Below are 23,806 nucleotides of genomic sequence, written 5' to 3' on the forward strand. Positions count from 1 at the left end.
TTTCTCAACTGTTTTTGCAAGCAAACGTCGCTGGCGGGTTCACATTCCTGCTTTCAAAGAAAAGAGATGCGGGCAGAAAGCCGAGGCAATGCGAGGGGAATGAACCAGTGGGATAAACATACATGAAGTGACTAGATCTGAACTGTTTGCTTGGTTTATGGGATTTGGGTGTTCTGGTTGCAGAGCCAGAGAGTTCTGGACAAGGAACGCCGCAGGAGAAGGAAAGTGGAAAAGGTGGGAAGTGAGGGAAGCAGAAGACCAGAGAAGCTCCAATAAGATCCCTGTACAGTTGTACCTGGGAAGTCAAACGGAATCCGTTCCAGAAGTCTGTTCGATTTCCAAAGCATTTGACTTCCAAAGCGTGGCTTCTGATTGGCTGCAGGAAGATCCTGCAGCCAATTGGAAGCCAAGGAAGCCCCATCGGCTTCCAAAAGAACAGTCACTTCCGGGTTTCGATCGTTCGGGACCCAAAACGTTCGAGAACTAGGCTGTTCGAAAACCAAGGTACGACTGTACTCTTTTCAGCACCTTCTAAAAACATTTTTGTTTAGGCGCCCTAACCCAGACATGTAGACTGCTGAGATGTGTTTTGATTTGCTTTTTAGCTTACCGTCTGTTTTAATTATTTTTTTGGTTTAAATAGCTGTTTTTACCCTTTTAAAAACTGGTACTGTTTTGTCATTTTTTAAAAACTGCTTTGATGAGTTCCCCCCCCCACACACACACACAATCAAGCAGTCTATAAATTGTATTAAATAAAATTACTTAATAAAACGACTCTCCAGGCTTTAAAATAAGAATCTCTTCCAATCCTACCTGAAAGTGCTGGATTGTCCCACTGAGCCACACAGCCCTTTCCCCGGATGCCTTGGTTTACTGCTGGCTATCTTACTATATGCAGCATATCGTGAAATGCTGGAAAACCAGGGGTAGGAGTGTCATTAAGTCTTGGTCCGTCCTACTGGCTTTTCCGCCGCCGTCTCCTCCTCCTGAGGAGCCAGTGTGGTGTAGTGAGAGCCAGTATGGTGTAGTGGTTAAGAGCGGTAGGCTCGTAATCTGGGGAACCGGGTTCGCGTCTCCACTCCTCCACATGTAGCTGCTGGGTGACCTTGGGCCAGTCACACTTCTCTGAAGTCTCTCAGCCTCACTTCACTCACCTGCCAACCTCCCTACCACTAGGAACATGTATACTGCTGTATACTGAATCCAACAACTGGTCCATCTAGCTCAGTACTGTCTACACTGGCTGGCAGCAAGTTTCCAAGGTTTAGAACTGGGCTTCCTCCCATTCCTACCTGAAGATGCCGGGGATTGTATCTGGGGCAATCGGCGTGGACCAAACAGCTAAATGGGACTAATGTCCTGACTTGGCTTAAGTCAGCTTCCTGCATTCCTGTACCCAACCCATAAATTGCATGGGACAAATGTCTTCCAAAGCAGCTTGGGGAGACGTTCTCCCTCCTTCTTAGTGCTCATAAATAATATAATGTCAGGTAGCAGCTCCGTGGTTTGAATTCAAAGCAGCTGAATGCTTTGGAGATGGTCCTCAAAGGCGAGGTTTGCCAGTAATGGGCGCTGCTTAGGGGAAGAGACTTGGCTTAAGATAGGAGGGTTGCTTTGTTTTGTTTTAGTATTTCCTGAACACTGACGCAGGGGCCTGGCACCAGAAGGAATTGACTGGTGCTTTCTGGGACAGTAAGAACAAACAACGTTAAGTTCCAAGAAGCAGGGCTGCCGGAGCGTATCATTGGGGCGTGCCAGAGGGGCTAAGACGCGGGTGTGGATTTTTGAGGGGGTTCAAAGCCCAGCACTGGGCAGCCCGGTGCTTCTCTCCAATGCATCAGAGGAAACAATGCCCATGGGGAGGCGCACTGGGCTGGGATGCCTGCATAGGGGCCCCCGCCAAGTGCATCATCAGCCGGCCGGCCGGGCAAACAGGTGGCGCAGCGCAGCCCTGCTTGGCTCCGGTGCAGGGGGGTCACTCTGATGCTGTGGGCGGCAAGGGTTGAGGTGTTACGACCACCTCCTTCACCACTGCCCCCAGCTCCCTGGAAGAAAGACAATAAATAAATAGCAAATAGATACCCCCATGCATTTATCCAATCTTTTTATACCCCATCTAAAGCTATCATTCTACAGCTGATCGATTTCCTTGGGCAGGCCCAACTTCCAGCATGCCAAGGGGGAAATTATCGCAGTTGAAATTGGTCCACTTTTTTTCCTTCTTTCCTGCCCTTCTCCTAACTCAACAATAGCTCCCGATCTACTCACTTCCAACTTTAGCTTGCGCACACCCGGCTCACACTGCTTTAGAGGAGGGGTGGGGAAACGATGTCCTTGACATCCTTTGCCTTGCGCTCTGCGTAATCTCAGGTGACCCTCGGACAAAACAACGCAGTGCCCAGGCACTTTGAAACAGCGGCCGGGTTCAAAGGCCAAGCTTGACTCATCACGAAACCGTCCTTTTAAGCTGTTCTGTGTGGAGGGAACTCTAGAAGGCATATAATTATGGGAAGGGGGGGAAAGAGGAGGACAGACTGCTGTTTTCAGGCATCTGCAACACTCAGAGCTCAAACAGTAAGTGGAGGCAAGGAGTCCTTGCAAAGGAAAATTGGGGTGGGGGGCCCCCAGACAGCAATGCCCCTTAAACTGTTCCCAGACTTATGGCAAAAGATAAGAGCATTTTTCTCTCTCCCTCTGTTCCTTTATTCCTCTCTTCATTGCTCTACCCCGCATGGCTCTCCTCCTGAATTCTGGTTTAATAAGAAGACTGCCTTGGATTAATTCCAGAGAGGCAGCGTCACACATATCAGAACAGCTTTCCGTTGCATAAGATACAAGACAGACCACTGGTCCACTTAGCTCACTATTGTCTACACCAGGGTTTCCCAAACTTGGGTCTCCAGCTGGTTTTGGACTACAACTCCCATCATCCCTAGCTAGCAGGACCAGTGGTCAGGGATGATGGGGCAGGGGTCTGTCCCAACCCTACCTGGAGATGCCAGGCATTGAACCTTGGACCTTACACAGGCAGCGCAGGTGCTCTGTTCTTGAGCTGTAGCCCTTCCATTAAAAATAAAATAAGATTCTAGTCCTTATGTTTCTGATTGAAGAGCTGATTTGAATAGGAAGTTCCCTTATACTGAGTCAGACCACTGACTCTACACAGGAACTTTAAAAGCTAAAGGTAAAGGACCCCTGACCATTGGGTCCAGTCGCGGACGACTCTGGGGTTGCAGCACTCATCTCGCTTTATTGGCCAAGGGAGCTGGCGTACAGCTTCCGGGTCATGTTAGCCAACATGACTAAGCTGCTTCTGGTGAACCAGAGCAGTGCACGGAAACGCCATTTACCGGTACCTATTTATCTACTTGTACTTTGACGTGCTTTCGAACTGCTAGGTTGGCAGGAGCAGGGACCAAGCAACGGGAGCTCACCCCGTCGCGGGGATTCGAACCGCCGACCTTCTGATCAGCAAGCCCTAGGCTCTGTGGTTTAACCCACAGTGCCACCCACGTCCCACGGGAACTTTAGGTCTGCACAATTAAAAGTGAGTCAAAGCACAACAAATCTACTATTTCTAAACAAAAAACAAACGGGCTTTATGAAGTTTGGAAATGCACCCAGGAATGCACTGAAAAGTATAGCAAGTGAAGGATTAGCGGGAAGTTGTGCAAACACCCTGCAAGGGAATGAGTGCAAGATGAATGCTCATTGTGGTGTAACTGTCTCATAGACAGTCAGGAGAAATGCTCAATGAGAGCCAGGCATAGTCTGACTGCTGTGTGAGCAAATCAAGCTGAATTCTCAGTCCACAGGAAGACACACTCTGGCAGCATCTCTCCAGGGTTTGAGGCTCAGGGGTTCTCTCTCAGCCCTACCCAGAGATGCTATTGGGGACCTTTTGCATGCCAAACCTTTTGCATGCCAAACTACCGCCTTTCCCTGGCTCTTCCTCTGACTCTTTTAATCTTTTATTCCTGCAGCTTCCCCCATTCACTCATGTGTGTTGATTCTTTTTTAAAAAACCAAACACACTACCCAGAACTCCCCACCCCAAAGCGATCTTAATGGGATTATACAGGTCTATTGCACAGAGGTTCCTTTTCATTCAGTGTTTTAAAGACGCGTTGCTTTCACAGTAAGACACCGTGCAGAAGTCAACTTGGAGTCCCCAGCGAGTACGACTGCCTCAGGTCCGCGTTTTCGTGCACACAAGGTTGCACGTGCATGGGTGGAACATCGCACAGGATGTCACATCGATGTGTACACTCACATCAGGGGTCCGAGGCAGTGCGTTGCTCAATCACTCATGTGCATTTGTGGTTTCGAGCTATTTATTTCCGTTCAGCGAGATTGAACAGTGGCAAACTTGTAGGTGGGATGGCAGGGGAGGCGGCTGTTACGACTGGCTGCTTTATATTCTTGCAATCTCGATCACACACAGTCTGTAGTCCGCTGGCAGTAGGAGTTCAATATGGGTATGTCTTTAAGTTAACATCTTACATTAAAAACCTGACAGTACCAAACTACCGAAGGCTTTTCACCAAAGCCAGACTAAATGTCTTTCCCTCTGCAGTTTTGGATGGCAGGTTGAGAGGAGTTCCCTACCAGGACAGACTTTGCTCGTGTGCTCAAGACATCGATTCCATAAAACATATTTTGTTGCATTGTGCAAAATATGAGCAGGCCAGGGCTGAACTGATACTACCCTTGCTGGTACCTTTCCCGGGAAAATCAGAGGCTCACTATGTCAGGTTCCTACTGGAAGACTGGACAAATGCTAGAACGTTAGCAGTGGCAAAGCTTTTATTGGTGGTTGCAAGAACAAATGAGCCCTGTATTCTAAACAAAATGTTTGTTTAACCTGGAGGTAGGCTGTATGAATTGTATATTGATTTGTAATGATTTGTTGGGTCTCTGGACCGTAATAAAGATTGATTGATTGATTGATCATATTCCAGGGATATTGGGTTGTATCAGAGTAAGCCTACTGGAGTTAATGGAAAGGACAAACTTGGGTGCATTAATTTTAGCGGGTTTTCTCCAAGTAGAACTTATTTGGATACAACCCCTCTCCTTCTTCAATCAAAACGTAAGTGTGAGTGATGTATTTATCTCTGGGGTGCCTTTCAAACCTGTGATTGCAAATTGCAAACATGCTTTGCAGTTGTTGTTTTTAAACAACAATGACAAAACAACCTGAGGCGATTGCAACTAAACATTAGGATGTCCAAATTTGGGTGGGGGGGGCAAAGCAGGCTAGAAATAAATAGAAGAAGAGGAGGAGGAGGAGGAGGAGGAGGAGGAGGAGGAACTTTCTGGTGGTAAGAACTGTTCAGCAGTGGAAGGTGTTGGACTCTCCTTCCTTGGGCATTTTCAAGCAGAGGTTGGATGCCCATCTATCAGAGATGCTTTAGCTGTGATTCCTGCATTGCAGGAGGTTGGTCTGGATGATCTTTGTGGTCCCTTCCACCTCTCCAATTCTATAGTCCTGTGAGTTCTTCCCATATCTCCCGCCTGGTAGTTCTCAAAACCACCCACCTGTCTCTTCCAGCCATGAAAGCTGATCGGAAGCGTTTGAAGGGGGAGAAGACCGACCTGGTGAGTCAGATGCAGCAGCTCTACGCCACCCTGGAAAGCCGGGAAGAGCAGCTACGGGACTTCATCAGGAACTACGAGCAGCACAGAAAAGTAAGGATGGATGCCTGGGTGGTGGGGGAGATTTGACATTGGCCAGAGTGTTGGCCGTGGAAAAGGATGCTTGTGTAGAATGGGCCCATCGATGGTCTGAGGAAAGTCCCAAGGGCCAGATAGAATGGCCTGGAGACCAACATTCGGCTGATGGGCCTGAAGTTTTCCACTCCTGTTTTAGGGCAATAAAGAGTGATAATAACCAGTCCTTTGAACTGAGCCCAGAATCAGATAAGCAGCCAGTGCAATTGAAGTCACTGGATGTTCTATCTTATTTTTAGCTCTTTGGCTTGTTCACCTGTCTTTCACAGGTGGCTGCCATATTCTCAGCCACACCATTGGTCCATTAGCTCAGCGTTGTCTACCCTAACTGGCAGCACCTCTCCAGGGTTTTAGGCAGAAGTTCCAGGCATTGAACCTCTTTTGTCCCGTACAGGGGCTTACTTTGGGCAGGGTGAGTTGGAAAGGGAAAGAAGGAGTATTGGGATTATACCGCATGCTCAGGTGGCAGCTACCACTGCTGGCCAGTGGCATCTCCTTCACCTCATACTGGGCCTAGATGTGGGAGGGGAGACACATCAAGAATGTCCCTGGCAAGCTGAGCCCACCTCTGCCCACCAACCAGCCACAGGTGCATCCTTTGCCCAGTGCTGGGGCTTGCTTTTTACAAAGAATTTGGGAAGGGAAGAAAGGAGCGGTGGGGATATCTTCACACACTCCAGCTGCAGGGATATTTGAGGTTTCCACATCCTTTAGCTCTCTCATATGAGGCAGCTGAGGAATGGAAGAGCAAGAATGGAAGAGCAAGAATACAGCGAGAAAGGAGGGAGACTGAAAGGGGGAGAAGTGGCTGTTTTAAACAACAGCAGAAGTTTGAGCAACGCAGGGGTGGAGAAACACTGAGAGGGGAGGAAAGTGGTGGTTTCAATCAATGGCAGAAGTTTGAGAGATGGAAAGACACTGAGGGGAAAGTGGCAATTTAAAATAAGGTTTGAGGGGAGAAAATGTATTTAATCAACATCCGAAGTTTGAGTAAAACAGGTGGTGAGATACTGAGGGGGAAGTGGCAATTTAAAACATGGTTTGAGTATAGCGAAAAAGGAGTTGGAGAAAGATATTGAGTGCTCATTTTTGTGTCGTAACTATCTTTGCTGTTTCTCTTCCTTAAAACTTTAGGAATATCCATCCCTGTTTTATTCAAACCTCTGCCATTGTTTAAAACTGCAATTTTCTTCTCAGTGTCCTACCACCCCTGCTTTACTCAGACTTCTGCCATTGTTTTAAACCACCACTTCCCCCCCCCCCGCCCACTTTACAGGGAAACTATCACACAAAGAAAAGTCCTTTCTTCACCTTTTCTTAACCACCCACCAGTCCCTCCTTTATCTTCCTGCCCTCTTTGCCTTCCCTTGTCCCTGCGTTTAGTACCTTGGGAAACAGCCAACGAAAGCAGTTCAAAATGGCAATTTTGTGCAAATACAGTATAAAGAAATAACTCAAAGTAATAAATCATCTGTAACATATTAAACATTTTTATTTTCATTACGTACTTTTATTTTTATTAGCAACTTTTAAATTAAAAGCTCATCATAAATTCAGTAGAGAAGGGGAAGGGGCACAGGGAGAAGGGAGGGGTGGGAGAAACATTTTACAATGTGTGAGTACTAATACTTATACTAATGCTAATTACTAACTGTAATTACTAATCGCAGTTGCTGGTGTTATGGCAGGGGTCTCCAATGTGGCAACCAGGCAGAAGTCTGCCTACCAGAACCTCCTGTGGCACCAGAAAATGGAGAATGGAATAAATATCCCCTCAAAAATCCACAATTTATGAGAGACTGGTTGCTCTTCCTGGCTCAGCCTCTTCTACATTGAATGCTCCCTCTTAAAACATGCCCACATTTCATTAGATGCCAGGATTGGACATTCACCTTCACACCCATTCTGGAGAGGCTACAAGAGCTTATCTCTGTAATTGAGCACAATAGATGTACAGTGGTACCTCGGATTACAGACGCTTCAGGTTTACAGATGCCAGAAATAAGACCTCGGGTTAAGAACTTTGCTTCAGGGTGAGAACAGAAATCGCGCAGCGGCAGCGGGAGGCCCCATTAGCTAAAGTGGTGCTTCAGGTTAAGAACAGTTTCAGGTTAAGAACGGACCTCCGGAACGAATTAAGTTCTTAACCCGAGGTACCACTGTACTTTTTTTTCTCATCCATGGGGCAGCTGCTGGGTGTCATGCCTGTATTTTTTGTGGCCCCGCCTCTTTTTTGTCCTTGTTGATGTGGCTGCCGCTTGCCACACCCCCTCCCACAGCCATTCATCAACATGTCGAATGTGCCTGCTGACTTCCCTCCCCCCCCCAAGAGGTTGATAAGGATGGGGAGGAGATCAGAGATGGGAGGAGGGTAGGAAAGCAGCTTAACAGCCACCCAGCCTCCCTGCTTCGCGTTCGTATTCTGACTCTCGCCCCAACCGCAGGAAAGCGAAGATGCGGTCAAAGCTCTTGCGAAAGAGAAAGATCTGCTGGAGCGGGAGAAGTGGGAGTTACGCCGGCAAGCCAAAGACGCCACGGACCACGCCAGTGCTCTTCGGTCGCAGCTAGACCTGAAAGACAACCGAATGAAGGAACTGGAAGCTGAGCTAGCCATGGTGAGTGTCCCTGCGCCCGCAGGCCTTCAAGGTCTCTCCAGAGGGCTTTTCCCCCAAACTCCCCATTTCTTGTTCCCAGCTAGACAACGTTGTCACCCTTCCCAGCTCCCATACTCCATGTGAGAAAGCACACACTAGCTATTTGTCACACTCGGCATCCACCATGTTGGCAGTTTTCGTCAGGAGACGACACAGATCCATCTACCATCTGGGGAAACCCAGCCAGATGGTTGGGTATAAATAATAAATTATTATAAATTATTATTACCCTCTGCATAAACTTTGTGCCAGCAAATCAGGGTGAGTGCTCAGTCTGGAGCACTCTTGGTACTCTGTAGGAGCCATCTGCCCTGTCTTCGTTGACCTTCCATTCTGATTTGTTTACAGGGCAGTTATACAACACTGAGCATTCATCTTGTACTCATCCCGATTCCCTTACGCCAGGCTTCCTCAGCCTCGGCCCTCCAGATGTTTTTGGCCTACAACTCCCATGATCCCTAGCTAGCAGGACCAGTGGTCAGGGGTGATGGGAATTGTAGTCTCAAAACATTTGGAGGGCCAAGGTTGAGGAAGCCTGGCTTACACAGTGTTTGAATGTTTTCCTGTTACATACATTCCCTCTGCACTTTCCAATGCATTTTCTAACCATTTCTTTTTTTAAAGTGGCTTTCTTGTGCACGGGTGACAGAGCACTTCAGTCCACTTTAATTGTGCAAGCCTTAAAGTTCCATTCTGTGCTTGAGCACACATCACCGCCCTACAAATACTGATGGTTTGGGGGTGGTGCCCAGTAATATTTTGTGCAAACAGTAACCGGCACCCCAGACACAAGAGAAGTCCATTGGGAGGGAAGGGTTTATGTGTTGGAGACCTCCAACTAAGGGCTTATCCACACTTAGTTTTTATCCCACTCTTTCCAGGTCTGTGCTTAAAAGCTCAATGTCTGAGCATATAATCATCGCTTGCCCTTGAGCTTTCCCTGTGAAAACCTGCTCTTTAGCGCTCACTTAGAGCATATGTCAATTCAAGTTTTCCGGGAGCTGTTGTTTGCTCTGATTGAGCTTTAAAGAATGAGATTTCACAGAGAAAGCTCTGGAGAAGAGAGAGAAAAAAGGTTGCTTGGACATGGAGCTTTAAAGTGTTGACCATGCCTGGAAAGAGCAGAGGAACAGTAAGTGTCGATGAGCCCACTCTGCATTCACACAGTGGTTTATTCCATTTCCCCGATGTTTCCCTGTTAATTTATGCATTATATTACAGCTTTTACATGGCATAAAAGCCACTTTCGGAAAACTAATGGAACGTGGCGCATGCTTAGCATTCATTCCTGTGTTATTTAATTCCAGAAATAATCCATTTACAGTTCCCTTAACCCAGAAAATCACAGGAATAAGTGATGGAAGCATATACAGTTTTTTCCTGCCATTTTCATGGAGGAATTGGAGCAAGGCGGACAGAAAGAGTGAGGGAGAAGCAACAATGTCCAATGACATTTGTTGTTGTGTCACACCACACCCACTGGTGTGAATGAAATGTAGCACAACGTGCCGGTATATCGGTTCAACAGCCACAGTTTCATAACACAACTGGTACCGCAGTGCAAAAGGAATATTAGAAAACAGAACAGAAGCACTAGAATCACAGTCGGGAAAACTAACGCAGTATTGCCCCCACCTGAAGGCACCCTCAGCTGTGCTCTGAGAAGCCCCACTGAAATGAATGAAACACCTAGGTTAGTGTCAGGGACTTGTTGGACACAGAATGGTGGGAGGAACCAGCTGGGGAACCCCCAAGGAAAGAAGCTCAGAGCCAGGGGATTGGTGGTGGGCAGTGAGAGAAGACTGGGAAATGGAGGTGTCAGAAGCTGAAGAGGTAACAGGGCTTGGTGAGCAGGGAGAGTTTGTAGCAGAGAGAAGTCCAGGAACGGAAGCTGAAGCTGAAGCAGGTGAGGGAGGCAGGAAGCAGAGATGTATCAGGCTAGTGAAGAGTCACTGGTGTCTCCCCCTCCTGCTGGTCTCCCAGAACCAGGAGAGAGAGGAAGAGGACAGTGGAGAAGTTAGCTTCATGCAGGCACCATCTCAGATTGCTTAGGAAAATCCCTAAAGAGGAGAGGACTTAGGCAGCTGTGGGAAGGTGGAGCCCTTCAGTCTCAGCAACTGCTTTGCGGGGACAAAATATGCCAAATATGAGCTGCTGTGCTCATTAGGCCTGACACGCCTGTGCTTATCCTGTTTATGCTAACAAAGAGTTAACTCAACTTACTTCCTGTGATTTACTGCTGGCTCACTTCCCGCGGACTGCAATGGGTTTACCCCTGAATTGGGGCTAAGCACTGACGGCAACCCTGTGTGTCTCCTGCTGCTTCTCTCAGGCAAAACAGTCCTTAGCAACGCTGACCAAGGATGTACCCAAGCGGCATTCTTTAGCCATGCCCGGGGAGACGGTGCTCAATGGAAATCAGGAATGGGTGATGCAGGCCGACCTCCCGCTGACGGCTGCCATCCGACAGAGCCAGCAGACGCTGTACCATGCCCACCCCCAGCACACGGTAGACCGTCAAGGTGAGTTTGCTCCCCTGTTTCTACCTGTGACCCACTTCACCACCACCACCGCTCCCCTTCCCGGTTCTCTTCTCAAAGGTGGCACAGGCGATACGATACAATATGATATGATACGATAATCTTTATTGTCATTGTCCCATACAGAACAACAAAATTGAAAAAAATTACATCAGACATTCAAAAACCAACAAGCCTGCTATCCCAACTATCCCAGCCTGGTTAGCCCCTAAAAACTCTGATACTCCATAATTGAATGCAATATACTCACACAGAGACTACCTTACACTGCATTTAAAACCAAAATCACATTTGGATAGAAACTGTTTCTCAGGCGGCTAGTCCTAGTCTTTATAATCCTGTACCTTCTTCCAGAAGGCAGAAGCTGAAAGAGATCATTTCCAGGGTGCGCACTATCCTGCGCTATCTCTGCAGCTTACTTATGGCACCTGGAAGCATAGATTGATCCAAGGTGGGAAGAGTGCACCCAATTATTCTCTCCGCAGTCTTTACAACCTTAGACAGCATTGTTTTTTCCCTGGCCGTGCAGCTCCCAAACCACACACAGAGACCATAAGTTAATACACTCTCAGCAGTACAATGGTAAAATGCAATCAACAGGTCCTTTGAGAGATTATTTTTCCTGAGGATTCTCAGAAAATATAACCTCTGCTGTACTCTCTTCCACACTTTCTCATTACAGCAGCCCTGTGAGGTAGGCATAGGTGTGGCAGGGAGAAGGAGAGAGGCTAAACCCCACTTCACCCAATGAGCTTTGCAGCAGAGCAGGGATCTGAAGCTGGGTCCAGCAGGGGCGTGACCTCCTGCGCCCATCTGGTTGAATTTTACACAGCACGCCCATAGGACTGGTGGTGCCATCCGGGAAGGACTTTGGCGGAGGTGACCAGGGCCCCACTCAGCAGAATGTGCAGGAGGGCCCCCAGCAAGGTTGGCTAGTAACATGTCAGGGACTAGGCAGAGGAGGAGGTGGAATGGTGGAGACCGCCTCCCCATCCTGACCCTTCCAGAGAGGAGGAAGAGGGAGACAGTATGATAGATTTGCAACAGGGGTTTGCGAGGAGGTTACAGCTCAGAGGCAGATAAGGGGGAAAGTTGGGAAATAATGGGAAAGGAGGAGGAAGAGACAGAAGTGGAATGACAGCTGACTGGCATGCTGTCATTAGAAAGCATTCCAGACCCACCATCTTCTAAAAGTAGGAGAGCAAAGAGCTTGAAGACAGAGGGCACTTAGCAGCACCCTTCAAGGAGGTGATGATGATGAATGAGGAAGTGGGAGAGACGGAGGGGTGGAGATTCACTCAGGACAATACTATTATCCAAGAGGCTGGGTTCTATAGCAGAGGTCAGCAAACTTTTTCAGCAGGGGGCCAGTCCACTGTCCCTCAGACCTTGTGGGGGGCTGGACTATATTTTTTTAAAAAGAAAATGAATGAATTCCTATGCCCAAAAATAACCCAGAGGTGCATTTTAAATAAAAACATTCTACTCATGTAAAAACATGCTGATTCCTGGACCGTGTGCGAGCTGGATTTAGAAGGCGACTGGGCCAGATCCAGCCCCCAGGCCATAGTTTGCCTACCCATGTTCTGTGGCCTCTCTCTATAAAGACTGAAATAAAAAAGGACCGTAAGAAACTTTTCCATGTCTTTATACCTTCCTGGGCAACCAGCCAGGAGCCACTAACAGCATCCTGACATCACATTTGGAAAGCAATGAAATAAGACATACTATCATCCGAGCAAGAGAGGGGAGGGGCGTGTGACCATTAAGTCCAGAGTCAAATATTACATAACTGCAGCACTGTATAGGCGCCCCCTTTAAAGATCGCCATGCAAAAGTCCACCCACTGTATAAAGCACAGCTCAGGAGTAGGGTATTTGTTTTGCATACAAAAGATTCCATGTTCAATCCCTGGCATCTCGAGGTAGGGATGGGAGAGAACCCTAGAGAAGTATAGTGTAGACCATCCCCTAGACTCAAATCAAGACAAACATTTCAAATACTAGAAGGGCAGAGAGACCTCAAGGCCCTTTATTGGCAGACTCCATCATTACTGGGCAGGGAATCATTTGGCTAAGATTGGGGGGAGTCAGGAAATGGGCCTTGTGGTTTCCAGTAAGGGTCCCTCTAGTGCTCTCACCATCGTTCAGTTTATTAGGTTGGATTCCCTGCTGCCTGTGCCACTGGGGACACCTGTCAAATGGTAGGCCAGATGCCCCACATCTGCCCTTCCAGAGGTTGCTGGAATGCAAACCCTGACCATTAGCCAGGCTGGTAGCGGCTGACGGAAGTCAAACTCCCAACATTCACAAAGCCACAGGTCCCACATCCCTGCAACCAAGTTGGAGCTATCCAAGGTCCTGAAATGCTAAGCCTGCTTGATCATTTCACCTGCGCAGAAAACCCCAGTCCTGGAAGGCAGGTGATCCCAGAGAGCCAATTCAGTGCCTCGAGCTTCCTTGAGCCCCAAGGAAGCTTCCGCCCACAGCAAGTACGGCGGAGACTCACCTGCCCCTCTCTGATGCTTGCCTTTCAGCGGTCCGCGTGAGCCCGTGTCATTCTCGACAGCCTTCCATCATCTCTGATGCGTCGGCAGCAGAAGGCGACCGGTCGTCCACGCCGAGCGACATCAACTCCCCGCGGCACCGAACGCACTCCCTCTGCAATGTAAGGCGCCTCTGCAGGTCATTGGATGTTCCTAACACTGTTCTAACACACTTGCTTGCCTTGTTCGCTTGCGCCTGAGCCGGCTCCTGTGGTCGGATGCTTTGCTGCTGCTGCTGCTGCTGCTGCTGCTTTTTCATGTTGGCTATGTTCTCCCTCCACCGTCAGAGACTGTATGGCCCTGAATTCCAGTTCTTGAGGATCCTATGTGGGGGAAAGTTGCCATTGCACTCAGATCCTTCATGCAGATTTCCCTTTGGGGCCTCTGATTGGTCACTGTGAGAGCAAAATGCTGGACTAGATGTGTCTTTGGTCTCACTCAGAAACTTCCTTTGTATTTTGGTGCATACAATAAATAAATTAATAAGGGGAAATGCAACCTGCAATGAAATATTGAAGTATATCCCTTTCCCATAAGACAAATGCTCCTGTTCAGGGCTGTCCAGTCTCCTTGGAACAAGGAGTTACCAGTTATATGGGTCAGGGTTGAGGGAGAGCATATCTAACATTTTCCTTTGCTGTGCTCAAGTTTGGGGGCTGGCTGTCGGGGAGGGAGCAGATTTTGGAGGGTGGGAAATGCATCCTCTTTCGTCCTTCCTCCCTCCTGAAACAACCCTTTGCATTTCAGGAGTGAGTTCATGTCCCCGGCATGCAACCCTCTTGACTATAGCCCTCCCACACCTCCCTGTTTGAAGGTTTAGCAGACCAGTTAAATCCTCTTTCTTCCCTTCCCACCTCAACATTTCATATGTCCCAGAAGTTTACAGGTTCAGGTCAGGCCTTTTCAAGGTTCCTTTACGTTTCATTTTCTTTTTTGAACATAAAACTTACCTAAGGAATTCTCTGAGCGTATAGAAAACCACCGCCTTATGTTTGGGGTGAGCCCTTTTCTCTTACACCCCTGTAAACACACAACCACCTCATTTTGGTTTTTGGAAGGAATTGTCGTGCCAATGTTGGTTGTAAAACTTTTTGTTGTAAACTTCCTCAGGGGTCTAAGTTCATCGAAAGACAGAGTGTTTTTATTTACTTATTTTAAATGGCTCCTCCCAAAAGAGATAAAAGCGTGGCACCCTTTTGGTAAGGATTCCACCCAATGTTCACTTAGGGTCCCCACCCCGTGCCCTATCCCATTGCCCCAAGATGTCTCTCCATCCACTCACAGAAGTTGTCATTTTCCCTGCTGATGAAAACATACAAGGTAACGTCGTTGTTGAATGTTGCAGATCACAGTCAAAAGTGAAGGACATATTGACTCCAGGGTTAGTCCTACTCAGCGCAGACTCGTTGAAAATGATGGGTGTAACTCACTTAGGCCAATTTATTTCAGTGGGTTTACTCTGAGTAGGACTTAATTGGACACAGCCCATAACATCTCCAGATGGTAGGGAGGTCATTACAACTTTTTTTCCTTTTTTTATTGGTTTTCACATATTACTTAACAATACAGATGTACCAAAGCCAACACCATTTTCTCCCCATCCCCCCATACATTTACATTTCTGTTCCTCAGTCCATCATATTATTCTTTTCTCCTTCCTCCCACTTCCCTCCGCCCCCACTCGATTTCCTCCACATTATACAATTTACAATAATCTTTGCATTCTACAACCTTCTCAAATCATCTATATATTCTTATTATCTTTCCTTACTAATTTTTCTTCCATCCAGTACTTCACATTTTAATCTAGGCATATTAGCATATATTTTTGAGCAATATTTTGCCATATATTCATCAAAACATTTCCACTCCTTTTTTAATTTTTGATTCGAATAAGAAATCAGTCGAATTACAACATTTATTGACCTGTTGATCAGATTGCCAAGTAGTTATCAAGGGGGAAATGATGAACCCACCATCTAATGAAAAATTGCTATTAAGGATCTGGAATATAGTTTATATGACTGCCTTTGTTGCCCTCCCCTGAACCCATTGATGGGTCTTCCCCTGTGGATCTTCTGCCTGCCATCTAATTGTGCCCTGACACTGAATCTCATTTGTGCTTTTGTTTTCCATTTGACCGCATTCCAGCTTTCAGGGACCAGAGGTACACAAAGGTGTTTGGTCCCCTTTGGGAATGGGACAGGGAGACTCACACTAGGTGCCAGAGCCAAAGACAGACAGAGCCAGCTAATTCTAGAACGTCCTATTAGCTCTGGCTGGCTGTGTGTGTTTTAACGGAATGACAATATTTTGACATGAACCATCTGCTTACTACCATCTGCCCCACTAGACTTTCTTACCCTTCCCGAATGAGTTCTCAGAGGAATTTAGATCTCCAGGAACCACCTGGAGATGTCAAGGTGATGGTAGTGGTGTCTGGCTCTCCCTGGGACTGGTGGGGCAGGAAACCCAACAACAGGTGGAGCCAATAAGAGGCTGAGCCAGCTATTTCTAATTTTGTCCCCATCTTCTACAAAGCAACATTGAGAGTAAAGAGGTGGAGGCAGACGTGCGTCATTGCCCCACTAGATTGCTCTTGCGTTAAACCACAGAGCCTAGGGCTTGCCGATCAGAAGGCCGGCGGTTCGAATCCCCGTGACGGGTTGAGCTCCCGTTGTTCGGTCCCTGCTCCTGCCAACCTAGCATTTCAAAAGCACACCAGTGCAAGTAGATAAATAGGTACCACTCTGGCGGGAAGGTAAACGGTGTTTCTGTGCGCTGCTCTGGTTCACCAGAAGCGGCTTAGTCATGCTGGCCACATGACCCAGAAGCTGTACGCCAGCTCCCTCGGCCAATAAAGCGAGATGAGCGCTGCAACCCCAGAGTCGGCCACGACAGGACCTAATGGTCAGGGGTCCCTTTACCTTTTTAAGAAAACAGGCAAGTGAGGGCTGGCCAGAGATGGACTGAAGTTAGTGGGGCAGTGCCTCATTTGCCCATTCTCCGTGAAGGTACAGAATAAGCCGATCTGACCCCAGAGAAGAAGCCTGTGTTGAAAGGATTGTGGAAGTCCCTTGAGAACCAACCACTGCCATCCCATCATCATTTTTATTCCTCAGCCAGCCAGTGGGCTTTTCACAGCAAAGCACAACGTATCTCGAATGTCAAGGAGGGAGCCGGTCAGCAGTAACTCACAAGGTGTCAATGAAGTTAACTCCTTATTCAAAGAAACAAAAGCAGATGAGTCCTAGTGAGCACAGCAACTCTTCCAGTAGGTCTTGCCTCAGTGAGGCAGTTGCAAGGACTGGAGGACCCCACCCTCCCACAACTCCCTAAATTTCCTGCCCAAGTCACCTTCTCTGTCTCTGCTCCACCCTCTTCATACCTCTGCGCGTTCTGGGCAACCAGCAGGGAGGAGAGCTGGTCGCAGCAGGAGGTGGAGACCCCCTGGCTTCTTCAGCAGCCTTCTTCATCTCTGTCTCTTGTCTCCTCTCCTCTCCAGCCTCTGCTTCTGCTTCTAAACTGTTCTTCCTGCTCACTAAACCCTGTTCCCTGCTCAGTAAACCCTGTTCCGACACCACCTTCTCCCAGTCTGCTACCTCTTCTCCACCAGTCCTCTGCATCCAGCCAGTCCATTGGGGGAAGGTGCCAGGCGTGCTTCGGCAATGGGCAATGAGCACTGAGCATGCCCAGGCTCCAGGCTATATTGTTCTGCTCTGTACCAAGCTGACATTTCTCTTTCTTCCGGCAGGGAGATAGTCCTGGACCAGTACAGAAAAACTTGCACAACCCAATTGTCCAGGTAAGAACCAGGTCATCCTCTGTGGCCAGACATGTTTTAAACCTGTTGAAAGGGACTTTTCCAGGATGTGCTGTAAGGGTGGAAGGAGATCCAAGGGCATTAAACTGAGAGCAGTCAGATTGTTAGGGGGCTTAAGCCACCCAAGTAAGTCCTACTCAGAGTAGACCCATTGAAATTAATGAGGAAATGTCCATTAATAAAGCTGTGTCCAGTGATTTCATCAGGTCTACTATAATGTTGGATACAACCCACATTGTTTACAGGGAACCCAGGTGCATCAATCTTCTTAATTTGTAGAGGGTCCGATCCGTAAATATACTGAACAATGTATCTGCTACTGTCAACCTCAAGGTGTGTTGGGAAGGTTCTAGACTGAAGCTCCTTTCCTTGTCACCTATCCACCAGTGTCAGGGGTAGTAGAGGAAATCAGTTCTCGTCTCACTTAGAGTCAAACTTGCATAATTTGTAGTTCCTGAAACAATGTATGGACCAAAGCAAGGCCATCCTTAGAAATTCATATTTCTTAGCAGCTCTTCAGCCAAGTAGTGAGTACATAAATGCATTTGCCAGGGTGAAATGTGCATGAAAATGCATATAGTGCTGAAAATAGCATTTTTAAAAGGATTTTTTTTATTGCAACAAAGTGTGTGCATTAAGTAAATGTGTGTATCAAGAAAAATTCTCATTAAACTTGCGATGAATTTTCATTAGGATACTTTGGGGGGGGGGATTCACTAAGCAACTTAGAAATGTGGAGAAGCAAATGTAAGAGGGGGAAAATAAGAAACCCAAATAAACAGAGTTGCCCATCTCTGACTGGCCCCACTTCAGAAGTGCACCCCCATTTTTTTGCTTATCACCTGTCTGATAATAATAATAATAATAATAATAATAATAATAATAATAATAATTTTTAATTTATACCTCGCCCATCTGGCTGGGCTTCCCCAGCCACTCTGGGCGGCTTCCAACAAAATATTAAAATACAGCAATCCATCAAATATTAAAAGCTTCCCTAAACAGGGCTGCCTTCAGATGTCTTCTAAAAGTCTCGTAGTTGTTGTTCTCTTTGACATCTGGTGGGAGGGCGTTCCACAGGGAGGGTGCCACTACCGAGAAGGCCCTCTGCCTGGTTCCCTGTAACTTGGCTTCTCACAGTGAGGGAACAACCAGAAGGCCCTCAGTGCTGGACCTCAGTGTCCGGGTAGAATGATGGGGTTGGAGACGCTCCTTCAGATATACTGGACCGAGGCCATTTAGGGCTTTAAAGGCCAGCACCAACACTTTGAATTGTGCTCGGAAACGTACTGGGAGCCAATATAGGTCTTTCAAGACTGGTGTTATATGGTCTCGGTGGCCACTCCCAGTCACCAGTCTAGCTGCCGCATTCTGGATTAGTTGTAGTTTCCGGGTCACCTTCAAAGGTAGCCCCACATAGAGCGCATTGCAGTAGTCCAAGTGGGAGATAACCAGAGCATGCACCACTCTGGCGAGACAGTCTGCGGACAGATAGGGTCTCAGCCTGTGTACCAGATGGAGCTGGTCAACAGCTGCCCTGGACACAGATTTGACCTGTGCCTCCATGGACAGCTGTGAGTCCAAAATGACTCCCAGGCTGCGCACCTGGTCCTTCAGGAGCACAGTTACCCCATTCAGGACCAGGGAATCCTCCACACCTGCCCGCCTCAAGTCCCCCCAAAACAGCACTTCTGTCATGTCAGGATTCAACCTCAATCTGTTAGCCGCCATCCATCCTCCAACCGCCTCCAGACACTCACACAGGACCTTCATTGCCTTCACTGGTTCTGATTTAAAAAGGAGGTACAATAGCCATCTTCAAACATCTGAAGGGCTGCCACATGAAAGAGGACGCAAGCTTGTTTTCTGCTGCCCCGGAGGGTGCGACCCAAACCAATAGATTCCAATTACAAGAAAGGCGATTCCAGCTAAACATTAGGAAGAACTTTCCAACAGAGCTGTTCAACACTTAAACGATCTCTTTCAGGAGATGGTAGCCTCTCCTTCATTGGAAGTTTTCCAGCAGAGGTTGGATGGTCCTCTGCCAGAGATTCGTTAGCAAGGGTTCTTGCATTGCAAGGGGGTTGGACTAGATGACCCTTGGCTGTCCCTTTCAGCGCTACGATTCTGTGACGCGTTCTGTGCTTTCCATGAAAAAACCTGCCGTCTCCTTCCTCCCCAGTCTCTAGAGGACCTCGAAGACCAAAAACGGAAAAAGAAGAAAGAGAAAATGGGCTTCGGATCCATCTCCCGCGTCTTTGCCAGAGGCAAGCAACGGAAATCGCTCGACCCCGGGCTCTTCGATGGTACCGCCCCTGATTACTATATCGAGGAGGACGCCGACTGGTGACGGCCTGCCTCTCCCGCTCCCGCTTCTGGTGTGCGTGCGTGTGTGGGAGTGTCTGTGTGCGCAAGCAAAAAAAAAAAGCCTCTAACCGAACCCAGCGGATCGTGAGCCCGTGGCCTCTAATGTAACCCGCTGTACATAAACCCCCAGCGATCCCCTGTGTGAACCCCCTGCCCTGCCCCCCATTAACTGTTGTCTATGGAGCGATGCCAGTCGTGTTGTGTGACCTTCCCTGGTTCTGTTCTGGGGTGTGCTTTCTTTTTTATTTGTTTTGTTTCTCCCTGGCCCCCCCCCCCCGCCTCCTCCGACCCTGCTTTCCCCGCATTTCTTTTTTACTCTTCTTTTTCCTCTTCGTCCCCCCTCCCCCTTTTTTTTACGAAACTTGAAAAACTTGAAGGACTGCTGTGTATCTGTAAATAACAACGACGACGAGGAATATTGTGCACTGTGTGCTTGTAAATGTCTCCTGTCCCCCAAAAAGCTGTTCTCTCCCCCTTCCCCCCTTTTTTATTGCATCCCCCCCCCTGAGATGATGTCTGCGTCTCGTGTGTTTTTGCCAAGATGGCTGCCGAAAGGGAGAAATGGTGTGTCTTGTTCTCGTGGGGCGGACGCGCTATCTCATGGTGAGCCAACAGTTCAGAAGTGTGTTTGCGGCAGGGATGGGCAACAGCCTTGTCTTATGGGCAAGAGATCCAGCCACCAAGTCAAGCTTGTTGGGCTAGACTGGAGAAGAAGACCACTCTGTTGCATGAAAGCCTTTTCCCCCAAAATCCAAACAGCAGGTGTGGGGCCCCCAGTCTGGATTGAGACCTTGGTGTGGAATAGCTTTTTGCTCTCCTTGCAGTCCTGCTCCAATGCAGGTAGGAGATGCCAGACACTGATTTGGATTGGGTCCACAGCAAGCAGGTGGGGTGATGAATTGAATCCCAAACCCCTCCCACCAGGGTTCTGGTCCAGCCTGGATACCACCTCCCATTCTTGTAATGGTTGGATATGTGGATGGCGTCCCCTCTGCTTTGATCACTTTTGAGACCTCCTACTGAATTTAAGCCAAGGGGTTGTATCCCTACTCAGAGGAGACCCGTTGAGATTAAGGGACCTAACAGAGTCATGTCCATTAATTTCCATGGTCTGCTTTGAGTAGGTGTTATACTGAATGCCATCCCTACGGTAAAGGGAATTTCTGTGCTGCCATATGGAGTTCCCTAAGACTGGAGAAGTTGCCCATCCCTGCTCTTGCACAATCATATCGCCAGAGAAATCTCACCGTGGGGCAAGGAGTCCCTGTCGGCAATAGGTTGCCTCCTATTATAAATATGTCCCTCTTGAGGTGGTGAAACCAGGGCTGTACCTATAGGAAGAGAGGCTGTGAGGACCAGCCCCACTTTCAGAATACTGGAGGACGCGTCCCAGTGCTATTTTTCTAGAAAAAGAGATGCCGGAGCTCACCATGAAATTCTCCCTTTTTCAGTGTGGTGTAGTGGTTAAGAGTTGTGGACTCGTAATCTGGTGAACCGGGTTCGCTTCCCCGCTCCTCCACATGCAGCTGCTGGGTGACCTTGGGCTTGTCACACTTCTCTGAAGTCTCTCAGCCCCACTCACCTCACAGAGTGTTTGTTATGGGGGAGGAAGGGAAAGGAGAATGTTAGCCGCTTTGAGACTCCCTAGGGTAGTGATAAAGCAGGATATCAAATCCAAACTCCTCTTCTTCTTCTCTTTGAATGGCAATGGCGCCTACCTGAGAGGTGCTGGAGCTGAGCTCTGGCTGAAAATCAGACCCTGCCACCTCCTAAATGTGCAGTGTTAGTTTTAAAAATGTACGTTTCTAGTCCATTTAGTTGTGAAGATATCAGGGAAACCAGGAAGAGGAGGTGCTATCCAGTCACTCATTGCAGACATTGCTGCCTTCCAGTGAAAGCAAAGAGGTGGTAAAGGTAAAGGGACCAGGACCCCTGACCATTAGGTCCAGTCATGGCTGACGCTGGGGTTGCGGCGCTCATCTCGCTTTATTGGCCAAGGGAGCCGGCGTACAGCTTCCGGGTCATGTGGCCAGCATCACTAAGCCACTTCTGGCGAACCAGAGCAGCACACGGAAGCACCATTTACCTTCCCGCCGGAGCGGTACCTATTTATCTACTTGCACTTTGACGTGCTTTCGAACTGCTAGGTTGGCAGGAGCAGGGACCAAGCAACGGGAACTCACCCCATTGCAGGGATTTCAGCCAACAACTCTTAAGTGGAGAGGGGAAAAGAGAGAGAGTTAAGGCTGCCATCTTGTTCCTGGGAATAATTCCTGTTGAACTCAGTGGGGCTCACTTCTAAGTAGAACTATGCTGTATCTTTTGTTTTCTAAAACGGACTGTGATTAAATAGCAGGTATCCCCAACCTGTGGCCCTCCAGATGTTTGGGGACTACAACTCCCACGATCCCTAGCTAACAGGACCAGTGGTCAGGGTTGGTGGGAATTGTAGTCCGAAACATCTGGAGGGCCGAAGGTTGGGGATACCAGCTATTTAATCACAGTCCGTTTTGGAAAACAAACAGACATAGACATATCTGTAGTATTGAGGGAGAAAATCAGTCTCATTCACATTTAAAGACGGACTTCTCTAATTCACAATTCCTGAAACAGTAGGGAACCGAAGCCCAGCCTCTTTGCAAAATTCACACTTGTCTGAATTTTGCAATGTGGCTCTCTGGCCAAAGAATGTATCCAAAAATGTACTAACCAGGGTAAAATGTGTATTGAAAGGTATAGGTTGGTGACGATAGCATACAAAAATGCTTTCTATTAGGGGAAATGGCTTGTAAATGTGTACATTAGGCACAATTGAATTAAAAATGCATATATTGAGGGGGGGTTATTTAAAAAATCACAAACTGGTATAGAAATATAGAGGACTGAATTTAAGACTGGAAAAATTAGAAACTGAAATTAGAAACCCTAATTAGCAGAATATTTCTGGTTGTTCTGGACTAATTCCACGCATCTGCTTAGGTCCACCACTACTACTACAAAATGCTTGGGTGAAAGCTCTGGGTTGTATCCAGCTAAGTTCTCCTCAGAGTTGACCCATTCAAATTCATGGCCTTAAGCTGGCAATGTTCATTAATTTCAGTGGGTCTACTTTAAGGCAGACATAGTTGGATACCACACACTGTATCCTTTCCTTTTTATCTGCAACTGAAAACCACCACATAGAGGTTCATTTGTAGGAGGAAATAACAAGCAAAATGGTTATAAAGACGGACAGCATCACTGTGAGCTTTTTCTGCGAGCGATTGTGCAAAGATAGCCTCTGGACCTTTCTTTTCTTTTGCATGTGACAGACATGATCCTTCAGCCCACAGTGGGCTTCTGAGCCAGACTTGTGGCAAACGAAACATTTATGCTGCAGTTCATAAGTGACCATATTCTTACTTGTGGTCAGAGTGCAAAGGGGAGTGGGCTTTGGGTGCAAAGCCACCCCCAATTCCAAAAATAAAAGACCCCAAACCCCAGTAAGATGACCTCTTCCAGGCCAGAATACCTGGAAATCATATGGATGTAAAGTGCTCGCTCTCACTTATCTTCCTAATTTTTCTATTTTGTTTTTTAATGCATACTCATCTGGAATAATTCCTTAACCCTCTTTTTTCTCCCTATATTGTTTTAGTTTTTAATTTATTTGCACAATACAGAAGATGTATTCTAACTAAATTATTACATAAATATTGGAATTTATATTTTTCCACGTTGGGTGGGGGTTTTGGACGGGTGCTGTTTCTACTTCCCTGCTCTCTGGGAGTTGAATTTGCAGAGCTGAAGTATGATGGATTTGATGCCAAGAGAACAAATGTTAGTTTTCCCCATTTTCCTTCTCCCTGCCTCCATCCACCCCCCTCCTCTCCCTGACTCTCTGCCGGAACACCCAACCAAAATGCCAAATGTGCATTTCTGTCAGTTCAGGTCACTTTCTGGTTAACTCACATCAGCTGCTGCCGCTGCTCAGAGCGGCACAGTGATGCAATATTATTACTTATTTCCCTAGATAGTTTTTCATGGATTGTGAGTGACTGAAGTTCAAGCCTTGCAAGAACATCCAAAGCTGCTTTGAACTCTGTCTCAACCCCTCGCTTGACATTGTCATTTGTCCCCATCCCACAGGCAAGATCAGGGA

At 47.6% G+C, this 23,806-nt stretch overlaps 1 protein-coding gene across 2 annotated transcripts in view; it reads left to right on the plus strand.

Annotated features, from left to right (window-relative positions):
* The window catches only part of LOC309346872 (kazrin-like), a 212,993-nt gene extending 191,866 nt beyond the window's left edge, over positions 1–21,127 (plus strand). The window contains exons 3-8 of one of the 2 annotated variants that reach the window (XM_081871167.1): positions 5,558–5,694; positions 8,181–8,351; positions 10,723–10,912; positions 13,467–13,597; positions 17,230–17,280; positions 19,481–21,127. In XM_081871167.1, the coding sequence (XP_081727293.1) occupies positions 5,558–5,694; positions 8,181–8,351; positions 10,723–10,912; positions 13,467–13,597; positions 17,230–17,280; positions 19,481–19,648 (848 nt within the window). In that variant the 3' untranslated portion in view covers positions 19,649–21,127. The remainder of the gene's footprint in view (positions 1–5,557; positions 5,695–8,180; positions 8,352–10,722; positions 10,913–13,466; positions 13,598–17,229; positions 17,281–19,480) is intronic. The other variant, XM_081871168.1, reaches the window with a different exon arrangement.
* The last annotated feature ends 2,679 nt before the right edge of the window (positions 21,128–23,806 follow it).

This window comes from Podarcis erhardii (genome assembly GCF_964252035.2).
Source record: "Podarcis erhardii genome assembly, chromosome: 7".
Lineage (NCBI taxonomy): Eukaryota > Metazoa > Chordata > Lepidosauria > Squamata > Lacertidae > Podarcis > Podarcis erhardii.